Source organism: Oncorhynchus clarkii, chromosome 20 (genome assembly GCF_045791955.1).
Source record: "Oncorhynchus clarkii lewisi isolate Uvic-CL-2024 chromosome 20, UVic_Ocla_1.0, whole genome shotgun sequence".
NCBI classification, from domain to species: Eukaryota; Metazoa; Chordata; class Actinopteri; order Salmoniformes; family Salmonidae; genus Oncorhynchus; species Oncorhynchus clarkii.
This window is the reverse complement of record NC_092166.1, coordinates 13,524,320-13,550,227: the sequence shown is the minus strand read 5'-3', so window position 1 is coordinate 13,550,227 and position 25,908 is coordinate 13,524,320. Positions and strand designations below refer to the sequence as shown.

General features: G+C 42.9%; 2 protein-coding genes across 5 annotated transcripts in view; both read right to left on the bottom strand.

Annotated features, from left to right (window-relative positions):
- The window catches only part of LOC139375953 (SPRY domain-containing SOCS box protein 4-like), a 131,322-nt gene extending 123,769 nt beyond the window's left edge, over positions 1-7,553 (bottom strand). For all 4 annotated transcript variants that reach the window (XM_071117934.1, XM_071117932.1, XM_071117935.1 and 1 more), the window contains exon 1: positions 7,436-7,553. The gene's annotated coding sequence lies outside the window, so the exon portion shown is untranslated. The remainder of the gene's footprint in view (positions 1-7,435) is intronic.
- A 6,404-nt stretch (positions 7,554-13,957) lies between these two features.
- Positions 13,958-25,908, bottom strand: part of LOC139375950 (solute carrier family 25 member 36a) — a 35,064-nt gene continuing 23,113 nt past the window's right edge. Inside the window, exons 4-7 of the mRNA XM_071117929.1 lie at positions 25,027-25,127; positions 19,258-19,324; positions 18,433-18,725; positions 13,958-17,966 (exon numbers count right to left, since the gene is read on the bottom strand). Coding sequence (XP_070974030.1) covers positions 17,773-17,966; positions 18,433-18,725; positions 19,258-19,324; positions 25,027-25,127 — 655 coding nt within the window. The 3' untranslated portion in view covers positions 13,958-17,772. The remainder of the gene's footprint in view (positions 17,967-18,432; positions 18,726-19,257; positions 19,325-25,026; positions 25,128-25,908) is intronic.

Sequence of the window (25,908 nt, the reverse complement as noted above, 5' to 3'; positions counted from 1 at the left end):
ATAGTTGTGCACCGATATGGTGGCAAAGACAGAGAAGAGGGTGGATGGGAGGAAAGAACAAGAAAGAAAGTTGTGGTATGGTAGATTGGCTGAGAGGAAGGACAGTGATGAAAACAAAGAGAGCGCTGCGGGGGTGTTGAGGCAGGGAGAGCGCTGCGGGGGTGTTGGGGCAGGGAGAGCGCTGCGGGGGTGTTGGGGCAGGGAGAGCGCTGCGGGGGTGTTGGGGCAGGGAGAGCGCTGCGGGGGTGTTGGGGCAGGGAGAGCGCTGCGGGGGTGTTGGGGCAGGGAGAGCGCTGCGGGGGTGTTGGGGCAGGGAGAGCGCTGCGGGGGTGTTGGGGCAGGGAGAGCGCTGCGGGGGTGTTGGGGCAGGGAGAGCGCTGCGGGGGTGTTGGGGCAGGGAGAGCGCTGCGGGGGTGTTGGGGCAGGGAGAGCGCTGCGGGGGTGTTGGGGCAGGGAGAGCGCTGCGGGGGTGTTGGGGCAGGGAGAGCGCTGCGGGGGTGTTGCGGCAGGGAGAGCGCTGCGGGGGTGTTGGGGCAGGGAGAGCGCTGCGGGGGTGTTGGGGCAGGGAGAGCGCTGCGGGGGTGTTGGGGCAGGGAGAGCGCTGCGGGGGTGTTGGGGCAGGGAGAGCGCTGCGGGGGTGTTGGGGCAGGGAGAGCGCTGCGGGGGTTTAAGACAGTAAATGAGGCAGACAGAATGAAAGACTTTCTTTTTTTAATGAGACATGCTCATGTGTTTAAAAACACCACAGAGAAAGTCAGACAGAGAGAATAAGAGATGGAAGAGAGAATGAGAGATGAAGGCACAGAAGAGAGAGAGAGCGCTGCTAAAACAGACAGACTGTCCTGAGGTGCCTCTGGTCTCCCGTAGTGACTGGCTGGGCAGATCCAGCACACAGATAAATGACTCCATGTCACCATATCCCTCTTCCTCCCTCTTCCTATCCGTCATTCTTGCCGCTCCTCTCCAATACCCTTGACAAGGCATCAATCATCCCCCCCCCCAAAAAAAATGTATCCTTATTTTACCAGGTAAGTTGACTGAGAACACATTCTCATTTACAGCAATGACCTGGGGAATAGATACAGGGGAGAGGAGGGGGGATGAATGAGCCAGTTGGAAGCTGGGGATGATTAGGTGGCCATGATGGTATGAGGACCCACACAGAGCTCCAGACTAACATTTTCCCACTGGTGGCACTAAGTTTTTCAGTTTGTGGCACCAGCCCATGATTTGGTCACACCCAAAAAATATATATAATCTGCTGTCACGCAATAGAAAATATGAGTATCATTCTCAGTGCTTTATTAAAAAGTATAATATACTGAGATGGTATTGAATAAATACTTTGTTTCATCAACTTATGTTGTGATTCAAAGTATTTTAATGTGCAACCTATTGCAGTGATTGAAATGCATTGTGGGTAGACAATTATGCTATTGTTGTTATATTTTACTGTTAAAATAAGGCTCCAGAATGATATATTTTTGGTTAAATAGAGATGAATTTGACTACATCTTTATGTGATATAATATCATAGGCAAATTTATTTGGGGCTAATTCATCACCCAAGTTGGCCTAAGTGGAAACTCAAAACTCATTACCTAGATCAAACTCCAAAGATAACAGCCACTGCTAGTAGCCATGTATTAATTACCCTCTACAGACTAAGCCCTGACATTTGACACTACAGTGAAAATGGTTAACTTTTTTAAAGCATGGCCCCTGAACTCTCGTGTATTTTCTACACTATGCAATGATATGGGCAGCGACCATGTAAGACTTATAACATACAGAAGTGCGCTGGTTATCAAGGGGCAAAGTATTGACATATTTTTGGGAATTTAGAGACAAGCTTAAAAGTTCTTTACTGACCATCATTTCCACTTGTCTGACCACTTGACTGATGAGTTTCTCACAGGACTGGCCTATCTGGATGATGTTTTTTCCCCTCGCCTGAATGATCTGAATCTAGGATGGCAGTGACTCTCCGCAACTATATTCAATGTGCAGAATAAAATTGAAGCTATGAATAAGAAGTTGGAGCTCTTCTCTGTCTGCATTAACAAGGACAACACACAGGTCTTTCCAACATTGTATGATTTGTGTGCAAATGATCTCAAGCTTACGGACAAATGTCAATGTGGTATAGCGAAGCACCTGAGTGAGTTGGGTGCACAATTACACAGGTACTTTCCCAAACCCGATGACCCAAACAACTGGATTCGTTATCCCTTTCATGCCCTGCCTCCAGTCCACTTATAGATATCTGAACAAGAGTGCCTCATCAAAATTGCAACAAGCGGTTCTGTGAAAATTGAATTTAATCAGAAACCACTGCCAGATTTCTGGATTGGGCTGCACTCAGAGTATCCTGCCTTGGCGTATTGCACTGTTAAGACTGATGCCCTTTGCAACCACATACCTATGCGAGAGAGTGGACTCTTGGCCCTCACTAGCATGAAAACTAAATACAGGAACAGACTGTGTGTGGAAAATTATTTAAGACTGAGACTCACTCCAATACAACATTGTGTGTGTGTGTGGGGCAGGCTTACAATGATGGCAAAAAACAAAATTTGAGAGTGCGCTGACCCTCGTGCTAGAGGAGGTACGCAGCTGGAGGTTGAATGTTTGAAGGGGTACGGGACTATAAAAAGTTTGGGAACCACTGTACTAAGCTACAATGGCAAGAAAAAGTATGTGAACCCTTTGGAAATACCTGGATATCTACATAAATTGGTCAACAAATTTGATCTGGTCTTCATCTAGGTCACAACAATAGACAAACAGTATGCTTAACTAATAACACAAACAATTATACGTTTGTCTTTATTGAACAGTGTAAACATTCACAGTGCAGGGTGGGGAAAGTATGTGAACCCTTGGATTTAATAACTGGTTGACCCTCCTTTGGCAGCAATAACCTCAACCAAACGTTTTCTGTAGTTGCAGATCAGCCCTGCACAACGGTCAGGAGGAATTTGACCAATCCTCTTCACAAAACAAAACTGTTTCAGTTCAGCAATATTCTTGGTATGTCTGGTGTGAACTGCTCGAGGTCATGCCACAGCATCTCAATCAGGTTGAGGTCAGGACTCTGACTGGGCCACTCCAGAAGGTGTATTTTCTTATGTTGAAGCCATTCTGTTGATAATTTACTTCTGTGTTTCGGGTGGTTGTCTGGTTGCGTCACCAAACTTCTGTTGAGCTTCCATTGGCGGACTGGTAGCCTAACATTCTCCTACAAAACATCTTGATAAACTTGGGAAATAATTTTTCCGGCGATGATAGCAAGCTGTCCAGGCCCTGAGGAAGCCCCAAACCATGATGCTCCCTCCACCATGAGGTTTTGATGTTGGTGTGCTGTGGCTTTTTTTCTCCACACAGTGTTGTGTGTTCCTTCCAAACAACTCAACTGTAGTTTCATCTGTCCACAGAATATTTTTCCAGTAGCACTGTGGAAGATCCAGGTGCACTTTTGCAAACTTCAGACGTGCAGCAATGTTTTTTCTGACAGCAGTGGCTTCTTCCATGGTGTCCTCCCATGAACACTGTTATTTAGTGTTTTAAGTAACGTATACTCGTCAACAGAGAGCATGTTTCAGAGTCTCTCTAGGACTCTAGGATTCTTTTTAACCTCACTTTGCAAGAGCACAGCACAGAATGCTGTCATCTTTGCAGGACGGCCTCTCCTAGGGAGAGTAGCAACAGAGCTGAACTTTCTCCATTTATAGACAATTTGTCTTACTGTGGAGTGATGAACATCAAGGCTTTTAGAGATACTTTTGTAACCCTTTCCAGCAAGTCAACAATTCTTAATCTTAGGTCTTCTGAGATCTCTATTGTTTGAGGCATGGTTCACATCAGGCAATGCTTCTTGTGATTAAAAAAAACTCAAAATGTGAGTTTGCTATAGGCCAAAGCAGCTCCAATCTCGTCTCATTGATTGGATTCCAGGTTTGCTGACTACAATTAGCTTTTGGAGAAGTCATTAGCCTTGGGGTTCACATACTTTTTCCCACCTACACTGTGAATATTTAAATGATGTATTCAATATAGGCAAGAAAAATACAATAATTTGTGTGTTATTAGTGTAAGCACACCGTTTGTCTATTGTTGTGACTTAGATGATCAGATCAAATTTGATGACCAATTTATGCAGAAATCCAGGTAATTGCAAAGGACTCACATACTTTTTCTTGCCACTGTATATGCAATTGTTTTAAGGTCATACCAAGGATCATTTAGACATTTTCATTTTGAATTGTAAAACCCCTTGAAGTATAAAAAATTAAATGTCATTTGGCCTTACTGCTATTAGCCCATACAAATGCATTGAACAACATATTCAATACATAGAACAGATAAGCCCCCCCACAAAAAAGTTGTCAGAACAGCTGTAAAAACTTCAGACAAGTCCCAATATGCTTGTTGGGGGTCATAGAGCAAAACTGAGAGTGACATCTTTCCATAGGGGGTCATAATAGTTTGTAGGCAAAACCGTTTGGACGCTGCAGACGATTTTGTGAGAAGACGGATTTTCTGGATGTGGCATGGTCTGTCAAACACTGCTTTAGCTCTGTCACACACTGCTTTAGCTCTGTCACACACTGCTTTAGCTCTGTCACACACTGCTTTAGCTCTGTCACACACTGCTTTAGCTCTGTCACCTTTCACCACAGATGCGGAAGTGCAACATCGGCGGATGGAGTGGATTAAGACAACAACAAAACATCTCTAGCTTAAAAATACCGATTTGTATGGGGATTTTATTATGCTAATTAGATTTCCGCGTGGGAGCGGACATAGACTCTAGGGTTTTTTAGTCAAACAGTACATTTTATGTAAATTTCAATTGCAGTTGTAGCCTACCGTCAAATGAGGCTATGCACTCGCAATGACCAATGTGCATTTCGCAAAGCCATATCAAATATCTTGTTTGTAAAGCACAGTGCTTTCGGAAAGTATTCAGACCCCTTGACTTTTTCCACATTTTGTTACGTTACAGCCTTATAAAATCAATTAAATATTTTTTTTTTTTTACTCAATCGACACCCTATAATGACAAAGTGAAAACAGGTTATTAGAAATGTTTGCAAATGTGTTAAAAATAAAAAACAGAAATACCTTATTTACATAAGTATTCAGACCCTTTGATGAGACTCGAAATTGAGCTCAGGCGCATCCTGTTTCCATTGATCATCCTTGAGAGGTTTCTACAAATTGATTGGAGTCCACCTGTGGTAAAGTCAACTGATTGGACATGATTTGGAAAGGCACACACCTGTCTATATAAGGTCCCACAGTTGACAGTGCAGAGCAAAAATCAAGTCATGAGGGTCAAAGGAATTGTCCATAGAGCTCCAAGACAGGATTGTGTCGAGGCACAAATCTGGAAAAGAGTACAAAAAAACTGTCTGCAAGTATTGAAGGTCCCCAAGAACACAGTGGCCTCCATCATTCTTAAATGGAAGAAGTTTGGAACCACCAAGAGTCTTCCTAGAGCTGGTCGCCCAGCCAAACTGAGCAATCGAGGGAGAAGGGCCTTGATCAGGGAGGTGACCAAGAACCCAATGGTCACTCTGACAGAGCTCCAGAGTTCCTCTGTTGAGATGGGAGAAACTTCCAGAAGGACAACCATCTCTGCAGCACTCCACCAATCAGGTCTTTATGGTAGAGTGGCCAGACGGTAGCCACATGAGAACCCGCTTGGAGTTTGCCAAAAGGCACCTAAGGACTCTCAGACCAAGAGAAACAAGATTCTCTGGTCTGATCAAACCAAGATTGAATCTTTGGCCGGAATGCCAAGCGTCACCTCTGGAGGAAATCTGGCACTATCCTTAAGGTGAAGCATGGTGGCAGCATCAGCACCACTAGTCCGGATCGAGGGAAAGATGAAAGGAGCAAAGTACAGAGAGATACTTGATGAAAACCTGCATCAGAATGCACAGGACCTCAGGCTGGGGCGCCGAGTTCACCTTCCAACACGACAACGACCCTAATCACACAGCCATGACAACGCAGGAGTGGCTTCGAGACAAGTGTCCGAATGTCCTCGATTGGCCAAGCCAGAGCCCGGACTTGAACCTGATCGCACATTTCTGGAAAACCCTGAAAATATCTGTGCAGCGACGCTCCCCATCTAACCTGACAAAGCTTGAGAGGATCTGCAGAGAATAATGGGGTGTGCCAAGCTTGTAGTGTCATACCCAAGAAGACTCGAGGCTGTAATCACTGCCAAAGGTTTCAACAAAGTACTGAGTAAAGGGTCTGAATACTTATGTAAATGTAATATTTCAGTTTATTTCAAACAAATTGGCAAAAATGTCTAAATCTGTTTTTGCTGTCATTATGGGGTATTGTATGTAGATTGAGGGGAATAATTTAACAACATCAATTTTGGAATAAGGCTGTAACATAAGATGTGGAAAAAGTCAAGGGGTCTGAACACTTTCCAAATGCACTGTAGTTGCTATTGAGTTGAGAATTGAGAAGTAAAAAGTATACCTACAGAAAGCTGACGCTCCTCTCCAAGCATGACAAGAGGATAGTGGTGTTTTCCCGCAATTGGATTTTAAAATGTTATGCAATCAGAACTAATTGTTATATAATCAGAAATGGGAGAGAGTGGCTCACTCAACACAGCAGCAGGCCCCAGCAAAACAGGTAACATTATCCTACAGGGGAAGGCAGGCAGACCCTTTCATTACATTAATCATGAGGATAATATACTTTACCGTTTGACCAAATCAGGGCTTTAGCCTCCTATAAAAATAGAGGATGTTGAGTGCACCAAGGCGACCAATACATTTTAAAACTTGCACAGCCAAGTCAAAGGGTTGCAAAATGCTGGCCGCCCACCATACACACACTTAGTCAAATTAAAGTAGTGTGTGTACATGTTGCACCTGGTCCCCTCCCTGTGGACCCCCCCAGTACCCAGCTGTTCAGTGCCTAAACCCTCTCTGGTCAATGACTGCCTGGCAGCCAGCTGCGCCAGCCTCTGAACCCAACCCGGGGCAGAGGGCTTTGACAATTACCAATTCCATGTAACAGAGTGATGCTGAGACTCTTGATTATTTTACTTGTCAAACAAAAACCACTCATTGCAAAGTTAAACAAACCATATCGCTATGCACAAGGACTACTTGTAACAATGTCCACTAAAATACAGTGCAGATGCAAAGTTTGCTCACATAATTACGTGTTTTGCTGTTTATGCAGTCAATCTGTTAAAATGACGGAATTTATCGCTGAAGCCAAGACGCTCGCACTGTCTATGTTGAAGCTATGTAAACATTAGAACACCGCCGAGAAGTCAACTTCAAATCGACAATTATGTAGAATGTCAACGCCACAGGAAACTCGCAAAGTTGTTAAGCATTCAAAAAAAACGGTTGATATGAATACAATTTTAACAAACGTAGCAACTCACCGTCTTCGATTGTAACTTCAGAACCGCTCCAGCAGTCGATGCATTGTGAATATCCATTCACCTCGTCTAGAACGCTTCAACGAGGTAGGTCATCGACCACAACACACAAGTCAAGAGTGACGCGATTGGCTAGGTTATTTGTGTGTCCTCGTGTCTGCCCGTTCCGCGCTTCAATGGGCGTTTCTAAACCGGGTACTTTTGATTCCTGGATGCTGATTCATGTGTATCAAACAATTTACCACGGGTATAACGCAAAAATACTTGTTTACTGTTGTATTTATGTTTAACTAGTTTATAATGTCAATAAGGCACCTCGGTGTTTGTGATATATGGCTAATATAGGCTACCACGGCTAACGCCTTGATCACACCGACAGGTTTTTGCATTTTAGTACACCATAAGTACATTAATTTCCAATGGAAAGCTGCATTTGCCCTACAGCGTTGCACTGCTTTCTGTTCTGTGTGGTGCATACCTAGGAATTATCTAACTGTATGCATCAAACTGTGCGTAGACGGCTTGACAGAAATGGTAGCAGAAGGTGAATGTTGAACTTTGTTGTACACATATCCAGATGATGCTGCATACCATTTTGCTCATTACACTACCGGTGTGATCGAGGCGTAATGGCTTTATCCATACACCCAAAGCAGAGAACTGACTCAATCACACTGACAGCATCATTGCATTTTGGTACACCAGAAGTACATTCATTTCCAATGCGACACTGCATTTGCCTTGCAGCATTGCGTTGCAGAGTCAGTAGCAGTGCATTCTGTGTGGTGCATATGTTGTATTTATTGAATGTATGCATCAAATTGTATGTGTAGACAGCTTGACAGAAATAGTTGCAGAAGGTGACTCCTAGATCACACCTACAGCATCATTGAAAAAATTGTATGCAGCATTATCTGGATATGTGTGCAACAAAAATTAAACATTGACCTTCTGCTACCATTTCTGTCAAGCTGTCTACACATACAATTGAATGCATACATTTGATAAATCCAACATATTAGTGACACAGAATGCACTGCAATTAACCGTGCAAGTCAAACACAGCGTTCCATTGGAAGGGAATGTACTTCTGGTGTACCAAAATGCAATGACGCTGTCGGGGTCATCGAGGCGTGAATGTTGAACTTTTGTTGGACACTAATCCGTACCATTTTGTGCAAAAACACTGTAGGTGTGATTGAGGTGTTAAAGAACAGCCCTTAGCCGTGGTATATTTAATGCTGCTTTCATAACCAAGTGAGAGGTGGTAATTAAAAGTTGTGAAGAAGTGAATAGGACTTTGGTGCATTCATGTTTTGAACTGGGAAATACCATCAAACATGGAGGTCATTTAAGGCTTGTGATCGTAAACTCAGCAAAAAAAGAAACGTCCCTTTTTCAAGACCCTGTCTTTCAAAGATAATTTATACAAATCCAAATAACTTCACAGATCTTCATTGTAAAGGGCTTAAACACTGTTTCCCATGCTTGTTCAATGAACCATAAACAATTAATGAACATGCACCTGTGGAATGGTCGTTAAGACACGGTAGGCAATTAAAGAGGTCTTTCTACTGACTCTGAAAAACACCAAAAGATAGATGCCTAGGGTCCCTGCTCATCTGCGTGAACGTGCCTTAGGCATGCTGCAAGGAGGCATGAGCACTGCAGATGTGGCCAGGGCAATAAATTGCAATGTCCGTACTGTGGGACGCCTAAGACAGCGCTACTGGGAGACAGGACGGACAGCTGATCATCCTCGTAGTCGCAGACCACGTGTAACAACACCTGCACAGGATCGGTACATCCGAACATCACACCTGCGGGACAAGTACAGGATGGCAACAACAACTGCCCGAGTTACACCAGGAATGCATAAACCCTCCATCAGTGCTCAGACTGTCCGCAATAGGCTGAGAAAGGCTTGACTGGGGGCTTGTAGGCCTGTTGTAAGGCAGGTCTTCACCAGACATCACCGGCAACAACGTCGCCTATGGGCACAAACCCACCATCGCTGGACTAGACAGGACTGGCAAAAAGTGCTCTTCACTGACGAGTTGCGGTTTTGTCTCACCAGGGGTGAGGGTGGTGTGTCACAACATCATCGGACTGAGCAATCTCAACGCTGTGCGTTACAGGGAAGACATCATCCTCCCTCATGTGGTACACTTCCTGCAGGCTCATCCTGGCATGACAATTGCCACCAGCCATACTGCTCGGTCTGTGCGTGATTTCCTGCAATACAGGAATGTCAGTGTTCTGCCATGGCCAGCGAAGAGCATGGATCTCAATCCCATTGAGCATGTCTGGGACCTGTTGGATCGGAGGGTGAGGGCTAGAGCCATTCCCCCAAGAAATGTCCGGGAACTTGCAGGTGCCTTGGTGGAAGAGTGGGGTAACATCTCACAGCAAGAACTGGCAAATCTGGTACAGTCCATGAGGAGGAGATGCACTGCAGTACTTAATGCAGCTGGTGGCGCCATCAGATACTGAATGTAACTTTTGATTTTGACTCCCCCTTTGTTCGGGGACACATTATTCCATTTCTGTTAGTCACATGTCTGTGGAACTTTTTCAGTTTTTGTCTCAGTTGTTGAATCTTGTTATGTTCATACACATATTTACACATGTTAAGTTTGCTGAAAATAAATGCAGTTGACAGTGAGGGGACGTTTCTTTTTTTGATGAGTTTAGATCCAGAGTTGCTTTGACTCTCTAACTCAAAAGGAAGATGAACAGAATAAATGTTTTATAAATAATTTGTATTTAGTTATTACAATAAACAATCATTTCTGAAGATGCCGCCTTGCCATCTTTTTTTGTTGACAATGACATCAGAGAGGTGCAATTGGGGAACTGAGCACAGGGATGATAGACGAGTTTCCCAGATGGAAGGCCGTTCAACTGGATTTTTCCCAGTCGTATGCGGTAAATTCCAGCTTTCCACTTGGTTATGAATATGAACGCAGCATAAGGCCCGAGGGGGTGTGGGATATTAAAGCAATAAGGCCCGAGGGGGTGTGGTACAGTGGGGAGAATAAGTATTTGAGACACTGCCGATTTTGCAGGTTTTCCTACTTACAAAGCATGTAGAGGTCTGTAATTTTTATCATAGGTACACTTCAACTGTGAGAGACGGAATCAAAAATCCAGAAAATCACATTGTATGATTTTTAAGTCATTCATTTGCATTTTATTGCATGACATAAGTATTTGATACATCAGAAAAGCAGAACTTAATATTTGGTACAGAAACCTTTGTTTACAATTACAGAGATCATACGTTTCCTGTAGTTCTTGACCAGGTTTGCACACACTGCAGCAGGGATTTTGGCCCACTCTCCATACAGATCTTATCCAGATCCTTCAGGTTTCGGGGCTGTCGCTGGGCAATGCGGACTTTCAGCTCCCTCCAAAGATTTTTTATTGGGTTCAGGTCTGGAGACTGGCTAGGCCACTCCAGGACCTTGAGATGCTTCTTACGGAACCACTCCTTAGTTGCCCTGGCTGTGTGTTTCGGGTCGTTGTCATGCTGGAAGACCCAGCCACGACACATCTTCAATGCTCTTACTGAGGGAAGGAGGTTGTTGGCCAAGATCTCGCGATACATGGCCCCATCCATCCTCCCCTCAATACGGTGCAGTCGTCCTGTCCCCTTTGCAAAAATGCATCCCAAAAGAATGATGTTTCCACCTCCATGCTTCACGGTTGGGATGGTGTTCTTGGGGTTGTACTCATCCTTCTTTCTCCAAACATGGCGAGTGGAGTTTAGACCAAAAAGCTCTATTTTCGTCTCATCAGACCACATGATCTTCTCCCATTCCTCCTCTGGATCATCCAGATGGTCATTGGCAAACTTCAGACGGGCCTGGACATGCGCTGGCTTGAGCAGGGGGACCTTGTGTGCGCTGCAGGATTTTAATCCATGACGGCGTAGTGTGTTACTAATGGTTTTCTTTGAGACTGTGGTCCCAGCTCTCTTCAGGTCACTGACCAGGTCCCGCCGTGTAGTTCTGGGCTGATCCCTCACCTTCCTCATGATCATTGATGCCCCACAAGGTGAGATCTTGCATGGAGCCCCAGACCGAAGGGTGATTGACCGTCATCTTGAACTTCTTTCATTTTCTAATAATTGCGCCAACAGATGTTGCCTTCTCACCAAGCTGCTTGCCTATTGTCCTGTAGCCCATCCCAGCCTTGTGCAGGTCTACAATTTTATCCCTGATGCCCTTACACAGCTCTCTGGTCTTGGCCATTGTGGAGAGGTTGGAGTCTGTTTGATTGAGTGTGTGGACAGGTGTCTTTTATACAGGTAATGAGTTCAAACAGGTGCAGTTAATACAAGTAATGAGTGGAGAACAGGAGGGATTCTTAAAGAAAAACTAACAGGTCTGTGAGAGCTGGAATTCTTACTAGTTGGTAGGTGATCAAATACTTATGTCATGCAATAAAATGCAAATTAATTACTTAAAAATCATACAATGTGATTTTATGGATTTTTGTATTAGATTCCGTCTCTCACAGTTGAAGTGTACCTATGATTTTAAAAATTACAGACCTCTACATGCTTTAAGTAGGAAAACCTGCAAAATCGGCAGTGTATCAAATACTTGTTCTCTCCACTGTATATGGCCAATATACCACGGCTAAGGGCTGTTCTTAGCACGATGCAACATGGAGTGCCTGGATACAGCCCTCTGCCATGCCATATATTGGCCATAAATCACAAACCCCTGAGGTGCTTTATTGCTATTATAAACGGGTTAACAATGTAATTACAACAGTAAAAATAAATGTTTTGTCATACCCGTGGTATATGGTCTGATATACCGCGGCTGTCAACCAATCAGTATTCAGGGCTCGAACCACCCAGTTTATAATTAAGCAATAAGGCACGAGGGGGTGTGGTATATGGCCAATATACCATGGCTAAGGGCTGCTCTTATGCACGACGCAAAGCAGTGTCTGGATACAGCCCTTAGCTGTGGTATATTGGCCATATACCACAAACCCCCCGATGTGACTTCATGCTATTATAAACTGGTTGACAATGTAATTAGAGCAATAAAAATACATGTTTTGTCATACCTGTGGTATACGGTCTGATAACCACGGCTGTCAGCCAATCAGCATTCAGGGCTCGAACCACCCAGTTTATAATAGACAGTATACCACGTGTATGACAAAGCATTTATTTTTACTGCTCTAATTAAGTTGGTAACCAGTTTATAATAGGCACCCTGGGGGTTTGTGGTATATGGCCAATATACCACAGCTAAGGGCTGTATCCAAGCATACCACACCCACTCAGGCCTGATTAATTATACAATCCGACTGTAGATTTTTTTTTTTTGTGTATAGAATATAGGTAGGCTACTCAATGTTTGATGGGATTTTATACAATAGAATTTCCACATACCATCAACTCTAATGACAAAGGCTATGGAATCGCTTTCTATTAACCTACCTCGCGAGGTAAGATTGGTTAAAGCGTCCATGTTAGAGCCTCTGTAACTGTCATGTTTATTATAAAGCTACCTACGTATACATTTAACCCACAACGTTGCAAGGTAATTACTGTTATTACTCCGATTTATTGTTGGCTACATGGTCTACTACCCAAGTTACTTATGGTCACAATTGTGAGTGCTTCAAATATTCTCGCAAAGACCAAAAACAGGACATCAATGCCTTTATATTGTTTTGAGGAGACAAAAATTGTAGCTCGACTAATCAATAGAATTTCAGGACCTCATGTTGTTTGGATGACACTTCCCATCGGTCAGGTTGGAAACGTACCTCCTTGCATCTAGTTATGGCGACAGAGCGCCACTGGAGTTTATGGTTTAATGGGATGTAAGGCAATACTGTCACGTTGGCTTTGCCTTTGCTGACACCTTGTGGTACAATGTCCTACAGTGTAAAACAGGCTCAGCATAAAATAGCCAACACAACAGCAGTCAAGAAAGTCCATAGTAAAATTGCCTGAACAAACATGGCCTTTGCTTTGCTTCTAGGCCATGTATATATATATATATAAATAAATTAACAAGCAAGCAATTTGAGTTACAATTTGGGTTTTATCGACTTTTGTACAAAAAGGAGGGATGATGATATAGGCGGCAAAGTAAAGACCATGTTAACCAACAGCAAACAGGTGAGATCGAAAGGCATTTCAGATACAGTCTGATGGCAGAGTCAAAACAACATATTTGAAATAAATGAGATCACTAGTAATCAATTTTTCTAATTTACACATTTTGAAAGATTTGACCTCAAGTTACCGTAGTTCTCCTTTAAATAGAGTCATCAAGCATCTGAGAAAAATATATGTTTCAGGCAAAAACATGGATACAACAAATCGCTTGAAACCGTCATCCAACTCAGAAACTTGGGCCTCTTTCTAGGGTTCCGCCTTTCCGACCTGAAGATCACCGATGTCATGATTACATTTTTTCCCCCGAGATCCCAGTTGTCTTTGTATACACCATCACCCAAGACTCTGTGGAGAAAGACAGCTCATGATACTGCAGATCTGATGACCTGTATAGTGTTTTATTTCCAATACAACAGAGTCTTGAATTGAAAGCAGAACAGGACAGTCATTTATATGCAAGCCTATGCTCTACAACAAAATACATCACAGTTGATTGTTCATGGAACTGTTGTTGGTTTGTGAAAATGATATTCCTTTGTACACTAGTTATTCAAGTCAGTATGACTATCAGGGCACTGACAGTAACGATTACACCTACGCTGTAGTCTGTGGGAAAAGGACTCCAGTATGTTCCTTCACATTGCGGTTTTAATACAGTATTTCAGTGGAAAGGAAATAAGTTGAAATTGGCATGAGAAAATGAGCAACTATTGTAGATAAAGACACTGTGCTTGAAAGCTTCCATGTACAGATGGATATTTACATCCATCTAAATTATACGCATCATAATCCCATGTAGCCTCTGCACTGCCGAAAAGTATTTAAATCAGGAATCCAGAATCAGTTTAAAACTACTTCAGGGCAACTTGAATGCCAAAACAATGTCATATTTACACTACAATAATATAAATATTCAGTAAGATTGAGCCCCATCTGTTTTTTATTTTTATTTATGAAAATGCCAGATTGAGAATTTGGAACAAAGGCACTTAGCCCTCATTGCTCATGTAAAATCGCTCTGGATAAGAGTGTCCACTAAATGACTATAATGTTAAGAGCTGATAGACTGCTTCAACATCCTACACACTTAGATATGGAGGTTACTATGGATAGCAAACGGGGTAAAAACAAAACAAAAAATTAAGTAAATTACACCAAATCCAATTATTTTATGAATGCCATATAATTAAAGACCATCTTTCAGCATCAAGCCTTACATGATGTAAAATTAAATACAATATTATAATTTACAACTTTAACAAAATAAAAATGTCAACACAGCATGTTGCAACAGGTTCAAACATCTTGACAGTAGTACACAAACAAAACAAATCATTTGCAACTGAACTGCAGTATAATACATGGATCTAAGTAAAATATACACAATAGTTGATATGCATAAACATGTACTATATAAACACACACAAATGAAAATCCTTTGCAAGATTAAGTACTCAACTGTACAATATCTGCAATGGGAACTGTTGAGCAAAATACAGTTTTTGCATAAACAGTAACACTATTCTTATAATACAAGATTAAAATGTCCCACACACACAAGAATGTTAATCACAAGACCCAAAAGGTCATAAATGTTGAGTTGGAAGCCACTGGTAAGGCAGGGCTCGGGTGTAGGAGCTGGGATGGACCACAAATGTACAGTAGCTCGGCCTTGCTCCTAACCTTAATGATCTACACTGAACAAAAATATAACATGTAAAGTGTTGGTCCCATGTTTCATTAGGTGAAATAAAAGATCCCAGAAATTTTACATACAGAAAAAGCTTATTTTTCTAAAATGTTGTGCACAAATTTGTTTAGATCCCTGTTAATGAGCATTTCTCCTTAGCCAAGATAATCCATCCACCTGACAGGTGTGGCATATATCTGATTAAACAGCATGATCATTACACAGGTGCATCTTTTGCTGGGGACAATAAAAGGCCTCTCTAAAATGTGCAGCTTTGTCAAACAATTCCACAGATGTTTCAGATTATGATGGAGTGTGCAATTGGCATGTTGACTGCAGGAATTGCCCACATGTTGCCAGATAATTTCTCTACCATAAACCACCTCCGTCATTTTAGAGAATTTAGCAGCATGTCCAATCAGCCTCACAACCGCAGACCACGTGTATGGCGTCGTGTGGGTGAGCGGTTTGCTGATGTCAACGAACACAATTGCATTTGATAAATTAATATTTGAATGCACAGAAATAATGTGACAAGATCCTGAGGCCCATTGCGAGGACCACTTCTTTTAATAAGGTATCTGTGACCAACCGATGCATATCTGTATTTCCAGTCATGTAAAATCCATAGATTAGGGCCTCATACATTTATTTCAATTGACTGATTTCCTTATATGAACTGTAACTCAGTAAAATCAGTTGCATTTATATTTTTGTTCAGTATACATGATTCACTTTTAGTGGGGGGAACTCTACCAGATATCAGGGATGTTCGCTCTCACCCCACAAACGGAGTCAAATGCACATCAACACACTTTCCCTCGCACACACTTATGGTCACAGTCCGAGTCTTGCAAACACTCAGGTTGGGAGTAGTGATGAAATAAACATTGACACAACCTGGTTTCAACACTTAAATGATCATCAAGTAGCGGCATCACACCGATAGATAGATCTCTAACCTGCTAAATGTTGGTACCCTTCTAGGGCAGTGAAGTCTAGTTCATTCATGAGACAACTAGGTCCTTCACAATGACTAGTATCAGAGAAACAATACCATTATAGAAAAACACTGAAATGATAGTCAGCTTTCAAAACAAATAAACCACTGGTTAAGTGTGAGGCATGTGTTGTGATCGGCGATCACTAGTCTTGTGCAGCAGTGCACCATTTGCATTGCTTCAGACTATAACGGGAAACTGGGACCTTCAGGGGAATGCTTGAAGACAAACTCGTTGTAGTGCATGTATGGTTTGCTTGCTATTTTCTTTTGATATACAGGTAACTGCCAAAATAAAGAAAACACTTGCGTAAATGAGGGATACAAAGTATATTGAAAGCAGATGCATCCACACAGGTGTGGTTCTTGAGTTAATTAAGCAATTAACATCCCATCATGCTTAGGGTCAGGTATACAAATGCCCAGTTTTTTCTCAGGGACTTCAAAAGAGGGGTTTCATATGAAAATAGTCACCAGATCTCAACCTGATTGAAGACTTATTGGAGATTATGGAGCAACGCCCGAGACCACATTTTCCACCACTATCAACAAAACACCAAATTATGGAATTTCTCCTGAAAGAATGGTGTCGCATCCCTTCAATAGAGTTCCAGACACTTGTTGAATCTATGCCAAAGCGCATTGAAGCGGTTTTGGTTGATAGTAGTGGCCAAACGCCCTATTAAGACACTAGGTTGGCGTTTGCTTTATTGTTACAAGGTTTTAAAGGCCCAGTGCAGTCAAAAACATGATTTTACTGTGTTTTATACACAATGGAGGTTGGAATATTGTGAAGTTGTAAAAATGATAATGCCCTTTTAGTGTAAGAGCTGTTTGAAGAGACCTGAAATTTCAGCCTGTTTAGGTGGGATGGAGCTTTGAAATCAGTTAATAGACCAATAAGAAAGAGTTCCAAACCTCTCTTCCAATAGTAGCAAGCTTTCCCCTCCCCACTCGCAGTCCTAGCAAAATTATTGCTTGAGAATGCTAAGCTTGTTTCAAATATTAGCTTACATACTAAATCCTAGTGAAAAAGCATTCATTTAATCAAATGCATCTACTGGAGAATTTTATGTAATGTTCAGTGTTATGACACCAGTTTTTGATCGATTGTTTTCAAGCATTCCCTTTCAGGTTGTAATTTCCGATACAGGCTAAAGCAGTTTGGTTTCATTCTACAAAAGACACAGCGACAAACTTAAAACTCTTTAAAGGCCACAACATGATATCCGTCTTTCCTTCAGAGACATCTCCTGTTTGACAGGCTCTATACAAAGACTGACCCAACTGTTTCTCTCTGTCCCCAGACCATAGAGCCCCCTTGAGGGTCAGCCTGTAGGATTAGGGTGTGAGGTTGTTGGATGGGGAGTAGAGGGGCTCCTGTTCTTTCTTCTTGGTTCTGGTCCATATCAGTTTTCCTTTGGTCTCCATCTTAGATATGCCCAACCAAGTCAGTCACTTCCTACTTTCTCTCCAGACAGGAAGGGGAGGGGCTAGCGTTGTAGCATGTAGACCACCATCTCGTAGGTGGACATCATGATGGCGGTGTTGGGGATCTGGCGGACCAGATGGGTGGTGAGACCACGGTACAGGGCGCGGTAGCCCTCCTCCTTAGGTACTGTCAGTAATGTCTGGAAGAAGGAGCGGTACTTGCTGCCCTCCTCTCGTAGCCGGGTGCGGATCACCTCTACAAAGGGAAGAGGACAGGAAATGGGGGAGGACAGGAGAGAAAAGGGGGAGGACAGGAGAGAAAAGGGGGATGACAGGAGAAAAAAAGGGGAAGGAGAAAGGGGAGAAAAAAGGGGAAGGGGGCAGGAGAGAAAAGGGGGGGGGGGGCAGGAGAGAAAAGGGGGAGGGCAGGAGAGAAAAGGGGGAGGACAGGAGAGAAAAGGGGGAGGACAGGAGAGAAAAGGGGGAGGACAGGAGAAAGGGGAGAAAAAAGGGGAAGGGGAGAGGAGAGAAAGGGGGGGGGGCAGGTGAGGAAAGGAGGAGGAGAGGATAGAAAGGGGGGGGGAGAGGATAGAAAGGGGGGGGGGGGGGGGGGGGGGTAGACTGATTGACTTATTAACCCCGATTCAGTTTAAAAATATGTATCATTGGCGATACAAATATCATATCAAACAATAACCATAAGAAGGATACAACATGCATACCGTGGGGGTAGGCGAGAGAGGTGGCACAGGTCTTGGAGGTGGCGGCGGCCAGCATCATGCCCACAAAGTCTGAGGCATCCCTCACCGACTCGTCCTCGTCCTGATCCATGCTGGCCTGGGCCCTGGACTCCATCAGCTTGCGCTTGATGCTCTCATAGATGACAAAATGGATGACCGTCTCGGAGATGCCGGCATACGAGGCAGACATGCCCCGATAGAAGCCCCGCCAGCCCTCCGCCTGGTAGACCCGCCGCACACACTCAAACGCATTCATGCGCCTCTCGCCACGGTTCCTGTGGTAAAAACACGTTTGGGGGAGGCAGGAGAGAAAAGGGGTCTTTATAGCTAAACGGGATACATTTGGCAAGTAAGTAACATGTTAAGGGATTCGCAACATCCAATAACGTAATATGCTCTACTAGTACTCAGAATAACACCTTTTCCCTTAGCACAATGAATTCAAACAATATTTTATTTTACCTCTATTTAACCAGGCAAGTCAGTTAAGAACAAATTCTTATTTGCAATGATGGCCTACTGGTGAACAGTGGGTTTACTGCCTTGTTCAGGGGCAGAACGACAGATTTGTCAGCTCGGGTATTCAATCATGCAACCTTTCGGTTAATAGTCCAAAGCTCTACCCACTAGGCTACAATAAGCATAAAAATGCATAACATACAGTATTTAGAGAACCAACAAAATATGAAACAGCTGTGGATTAACGTAAAAGCTTAGGGAATTTAAAATTGGCTGCATTCTGACTTTGGAGAATCAAAGACTTTTACAGCATGTGGCCTAGATACAGCCTCCCTCCTCAGTGCTTACCTGGCATCCAGCTGCAACCGGGTCTTGATCAACCAGATGGGATTGGTCGCCGTGATAGCAGTGAACCCTGGGAAGAAGAGTTCAGAGGTTCAGACAGGGGGAGTGACTGTGTGAGAAGGACTCAGCCTATCCAAGGACAGAGATATATACAGTGGGGGGTGTATTTCACAAAGCACCACCAATGAGTGAGCCAGCCATCTAACAACTGTATTTCCTGGATGATAAAGGAAGATCAACTTGAATATAGGGAAGGATATTACAGATTCAATACTTGCAGTAGTAACCCAACGACATTCAACTTCAGCTGGCTTTATGAACTAGAAAAGTAAGAGTTAGAACTGACTGCTGGCCTATCTATCGATCCTGCGTTTTGTGAAATACAACCCCGGTGCACTCTAAACATTTCCTTCTCAACTGGCAGCAGTGTGTGTAAGCTTTGTTGACATCTTTAAGCTGTGTTTATTGGCCTTTTATGAGCGGTTTATTTACGTATTGGCAATCTTGTAAAATATTTTCTTTTATCGCTGGTGCTCTGGTACCAGAGATTATAAAACATTTAAACTTGATTACCTTTGTTAAGGGCAGACTGTCCCTCACAGGAATGGTATTATATGGACTGATTAGATTCCTCAAGGTTATTACAGTACAGGCAAAAACTCAGCTTAAAGATACAGTCCACATTCTTCATATTTACAAGTTGCAACAAATATAACCAAGATATAGCCTATAATTACTATTCCGTAGTGTTAATAAACAAGGTGGGCCTGAATCTCGTGTACACGGAAGGCACCACAGAATGATATAGCATAGTGCTATGCTATTGTTCAGCCCCCTCAATGAACATCATTATTATACTTCACTCTGATTAAGTGTGCCTGATAAAATACTACCATTTAAATTAGTCAATGAATTGTGTAAATGTAGTTTGAACAATAGTAGCTAGCTCCCAGATGAGGTGAGCTCAGCCCTACAGTAGGCCTACATCTTAAGAGAAAGTCCTTGTATGAATGACGTCATGGTGTGAGCCTCAGCTGAAGGCCTCATTGGCTGCCAGGAGGAAACTAAATGGAGTCTGGCCTTCTTGAATTATTCAAGAGGACCAAAGCGGGGATTTTTTTCTTTTTTCGCAAAGTGGACAAGTAGGCAGATGTTATTTCCCTGGGAAACTAGGTGTATTTGTAAATACCAAAACATTTACTAGTTTAATAGTGTTATTAATAAGTGGCTTGTACTAAATTTGGGTTTGATTATTATTATTTTTTTTTTTAAATAACAGAGACCAATGAGTCCTCTGACAATGCAACAAGTCAGTATGTTAATTCACACAGGAGTGTTATGTCATATACATTACAAGGTATATGACAAATGTGTAAGGTGCAGGTCATTCTAGTGTGATCATAATGTGTGCATTTTTAAAAGACAGACAGTAAATCCTGCATATCACTTGTGCTCTGTACCGATGTGGTCAAGATACTAAACCTCCAAACAGGAACATAATTTAAAACATGACCATTTGAAAATCAACATACATTTAGATCACTATATAGCATCTTCTCTAAACAAGAAACCAGGGGACGTCTACAGTACAACACGCACGACTAGAGCTTCTACTGTATCAAGGGACACAGTCCTAAGGAAACTGCATGAAGAGGATGACAAGTCTGTTGAAGAAGAAGAAGAAGGAGATAGCGTCTATGGCGTGTACTCACAGAGTAGGGGCAAAGCTACTCCGCCTCACAGCTGCAGCTAGAAGCCTGCAGATATGGGGGGGCTGAGGTGGCGGGGGCTCTCCCCCCTCACGCAGGGGTGAAAGCTACAGTAAATCCCTAAAATGACCACAGTCACACACAGGCAGCAGTCAACCAACCAACCCACCCACAAACTCCCTTTATTTACATAGATGAAGAGGAAACCTACCGATCCTACCCAATCCCTGTATTTTTTAACAGGTAAAATAGGATGATAGGTATCACCCCCATCTCCCCCAATCTGATATAAACAGGTAAGATCCCCCTAAGCCTCCCCAAATCCCCCCTTTTATATATAAACTTAAGAATCCTCCCCACTCCCACATTTTTACCCACCCTTTTTTAAACCAACCAAGGTGGGAGAGGAGAAAAGGTGTGTGTGTGTGGGGGGTCACACCCCATCTCTTCCTCCCCACTCTAACCCTCAAACTCTTGACCTTACCCGACCCACACCTGTTTTAAAATGCAAGAGGCCGTCTCGTGTCGTTTCTCTCCCCTACGTTTTGTCAGGTACTGTATGTTGTTCTTGGTAAGGGAAGAAACATGCAAATCTGTCGTAAATGAACATCACCCCACTGGTATATTCATTATGTGCAGGGCAAAACAAATAAACGTGTGGTACACAATAATAAAATATATTTCAACAATGCTACAGGTGCCAATCATTGTCAACCAATGGCAGTAACTTTATTGATTCTAAACAGTAACGATGGGGTCAAATAAAAATGGGGGACAAAGTCAACAATGAAATAGTCACAATAAAAAAAAAAAAGGTCAAATAATGCCAGAGGGTTGAAATGCTAACCTTGTCAAGCAGACTTAAGTCTATAAAATGACGAGCTTCGTTAAGTGTGCCCGATTAAATTCTACCCTATAAATTAGTCAATGAATTGTGTAAATGTAGTTTGAACAATAGTAGCTAGCTCCCAGATGAGGTGAGCTCAGCCCTACAGTAGGCCTACATCTTAAGAGAAAGTCCTTGTATGAACGACATCATGGTGTGAGCCTCAGCTGAAGGCCTCATTGGCTGCCAGGAGGAAACTAAATGGAGTCTGACCTTCTTGAATTATTCAAGAGGACCAAAGCGGAATAAGTTAAACGGAATATCGCTGAGTGGAGAATTTGTTTCTCTGATACAGTGTTGTGATACGCCAATTCAACAAGACCACCCATTGGTTTCTGATCGCCTGAACAACTTCTAAAAGTTAAGCATTAATGCCATGTTTATGTTGGACAAAGGACTGTGTGGAGGCCAGATGTCTCAAATACATAGAAATTTTCCCCCAAATGAAACATATTACTGGAGTGTCAGCCGTTTCATATCTAAACTAATTCAATGGCGTGACCTAGTTCCAGTGTTATTACAGCACTACAGTCATCTGCTATAATGCAGTGTGCTTTAGGCTGAATGGGGCCCTCTATTAAAATATATGATAGATGTGATATCTGTGCACAAAGAGGGTCACATTATGCTTGAGGGTGTCAGAGTCCACAACCTAGTTCAAGGCTCTTGACATACTATGGGTTCCTGATCCAGCGTAAATTAACCACATGAACTAGCAAGTCTATACAGGAGGTCTATGGACAGAAAGAGACACTAGGCCCTGAGCAAACTGTGGTTGTGTTGAACTCAAGAGAAGGCATGAGTATGTGTGGCAACTCATACTCATGTGTTACATTTACTAGGGAAAATGGTTTAGATGTGCAGTTCTTAGCTCCACTCCTCAACTCCTATAGAGAGGGTTCAGGGAGTTGAATGACTGTGCAAAATGGGCATGATTTATAGGCCAGTAGTGGGTATGATTATGAATCAACACCAAGTATACCAAACACTAGGAACACCTTCCTAATATCGAGTTGCACTCCCCCCTTTTTCCCTCAGAACAGCCTCAATTCGTCAGGGCATGGACTCTACAAGATGTCGAAAGCATTGCACAGTTGTTCCAAGTTGGCTGGATGTCCTTTGGTGATGGACCATTCTTGATACACACGGGAAACTGTTGAGCGTGAAAAAGCCAGCAGTGTTGCAGCCTGGCACCTCCACCATACCTTTTGTCTTGCCCATTCACCCTCTGAATGGCACACATACACAATCAATGTCTTTATTGTCTGGAGGCTTAAAAATCGTTCTTTAACCTGTCGTCTCCCCTTCATCTACACTGATTGAAGTGGATTTAACAAGTGACATCAATAAGGAATCATAGCTTTCACCTGGAATCACCTGGTCAGTCATTCATTGAAAGAGCAGGTGTTCTTAATGTTTTGTATACTCGGTGTATGTTGTCTAAATTAAAATGGTCTATTCATTCTACATCTGTAATTGAAAAAGTCAGTAAGCATGTTTCTATAATTTGTACTTGGAGAACTGGCACTATATCAAATTTAAAAAATGATGACTAAAAAATATCTTTGGGTAATTATTCTATATCTGCATGTGTAACTGAGGGTTAGGATTCAGGTGTTTCAAATCATTTTGGGAGTGCCATAATCCGATAGGGATTTTCTAGTGTCTGGAACTAGGTTGTCACCGATATACGTATGTCTATATACAGGATATAGGCTGTTACATGAGTGATATCTACAGCACAGTGGACAGTATTGTCATCAGACGAGGGCAGATGTAGGTTATTTAAGTTCAGCGATGTACATCTGTGGTGTCAGCGGTTCAAGAGTAAATGACGATGAACCAAATAAGGACCCTCAAACCTAATAGTGACAAGGTTAGCATTTCACTTCATATGCCGACTAAGAAACATCTAAAAATGCTTATTGTTCATGTACCTTCAGTGGGGGTGGGTGGGGGGGTAAACAGGCTGGTAAAAAAGGGGGAAGGGGTACAGTGTATCAAGACTGTGCAATCATGTAGAAGTTAAAGGAGATGAAAGAGCTGCAAACCAGCTAGTGACCTATAACCAGCATCATCATTATTAGCATCAATAGCATCATCATCATCATGGTCATACCAGTGAAAGGAAATGGAGTGCTACCTGAGGCGTCCGGCCGGTGTGTCGCCGCGAGGCGGGGGGCTCCCGCAGTGAGGGCCCTGACATGTTAGCACCCTGGGGCCTTTACTACTGTACACACACAGCATAGACAGCGCTTGAAGGGCCAAACTCACTGTTTAGCAACAAACTGGTACGTTAACACAATTTAGGGTCCTTCGAGAGAGTCGAAGAGCCTCATGAGAAAAAACTGGGGAAAGTGGGGGTGGGATGGAAAGCACAACCCAAACTTTGAGGATGTTATTTATTGTATTGCTGGAACAGACAGCTAGCTAGTGGTAAGTCTTGTAGTTGTATGTAGTAAAGTGTTGGGCCTCTGCCAAGTTGGCTGTATATAATTGTAGGACAGAGGCAGTAATGTGGGTCAGTGGGTCTATTTGCCATGTGAAATCACAAGAGCAGTTCACTATATGAGTGGAAGTAGTAGAAAATGTAACTGACAGTGTTAACTCTGTGCTTTGTCTTTTCTTACTAAGTGCTTTGACAGAACACAGATTATTTTTTTCACATACAACTTAAGAACTACAATATTGAAGGGCAGAATAACCTCTTCACTTTCACTATAGATATAAAGTAGGGTTTATACTAGACTGATCCTGAAAGTCTTCAATTGTGCTTTCGGGCAAACCATCTGTGGTTGATATTCAAAACACTGGAAAACGTCCACAAGGCAACCCATATAGTGGCAATGTCTAACACCTAGCTGGATAGAGGCTAGAGCAACGTTAATAAAATATTGAATTCTCTTCAAATTAACAGGAAACCCCATAAAGCAAGATACAAATGTATAAAACAAACATTTAATCAAATATGGCCAGTTACTTTAAAAAACAAAAACTAAATATCTTTAAATAAATACTTAACATATCCCCTTTTCTATGTAAACAGTCAAAATAAAATAAGTAGCTGGAAATGAATTGTCTAAACAAGTCAACTTTGAACGTAGCAACAAGCAGTAGAAACTGCACTGACAAGCAGGCTATAGACAGCAGAGGAGGAGTTTGTGGAACAACTGTTACCTGCTAGGCCTGCAGACACCATATGGACCTGCGTAGAGTCGGGCTCAAACACGCCGTTCAACTTCTCTTTGGCAGTGGAGTAGGATGCAAAGTAGATGGCTCTGTTGATACAGGAGGGAATAGATGTGAGCTAATAGAGCGAATCAATCAATCAATAACGATATCGTAACTCTGAGCCGTTACCGTTAAACTAGATTTTTTTGGGGGTCATGACGGTCGATACCAATATGGCAAAAAAAAATGTTTCATTTTTGTGAGATTGGGGCAAAATTGCACAGTATAAAGCACAGGCAAATGCCCTCTGTCCAAATTGACCCACTTCAACTTGCTGAATAGATCCACAGATGATGCAATCGCCATTGGACTGCCCTATCCCATCTGGACAAGAGGAATACCTATGAAAGAATGCTGTTCATTGACTACAGCTCAGCATTGAACACCATAGTACCCTCCAAGCTCATCATTAAGCTTGGGGCCCTGGGTCTAAACTCTGCCGTGTGCAACTGGGTCCTGGACTTCCTGACGGGGTGCCCCCAAGTGGTGAAGGTAGGAAACACCTCCACGTCGCTGATCCTCAACACAGGGGCCCCACAAGGGTGGGCGCTCAGCCCCCTCCTGTACTCACCGTTCACCCATGAATGCGTAGTCACACACACGACTCCAACTCAATCATCAAGTTCGTTAGATGACACAACAGTAGAAGGCCTGATTACCAACAATGACAAGACAGCCTACAGAGAGGAGGTGAGGGCCCTGGGAGAGTGGTGCCAGGAAAATAACCTCTCACTCAACGTCAACAAAACAAAGGAGCTGATCATGGACTTCAGGAAACAGCAGAGGGACCACAAGCCTATCCACATCGACGGGACCACAGTGGAGAAA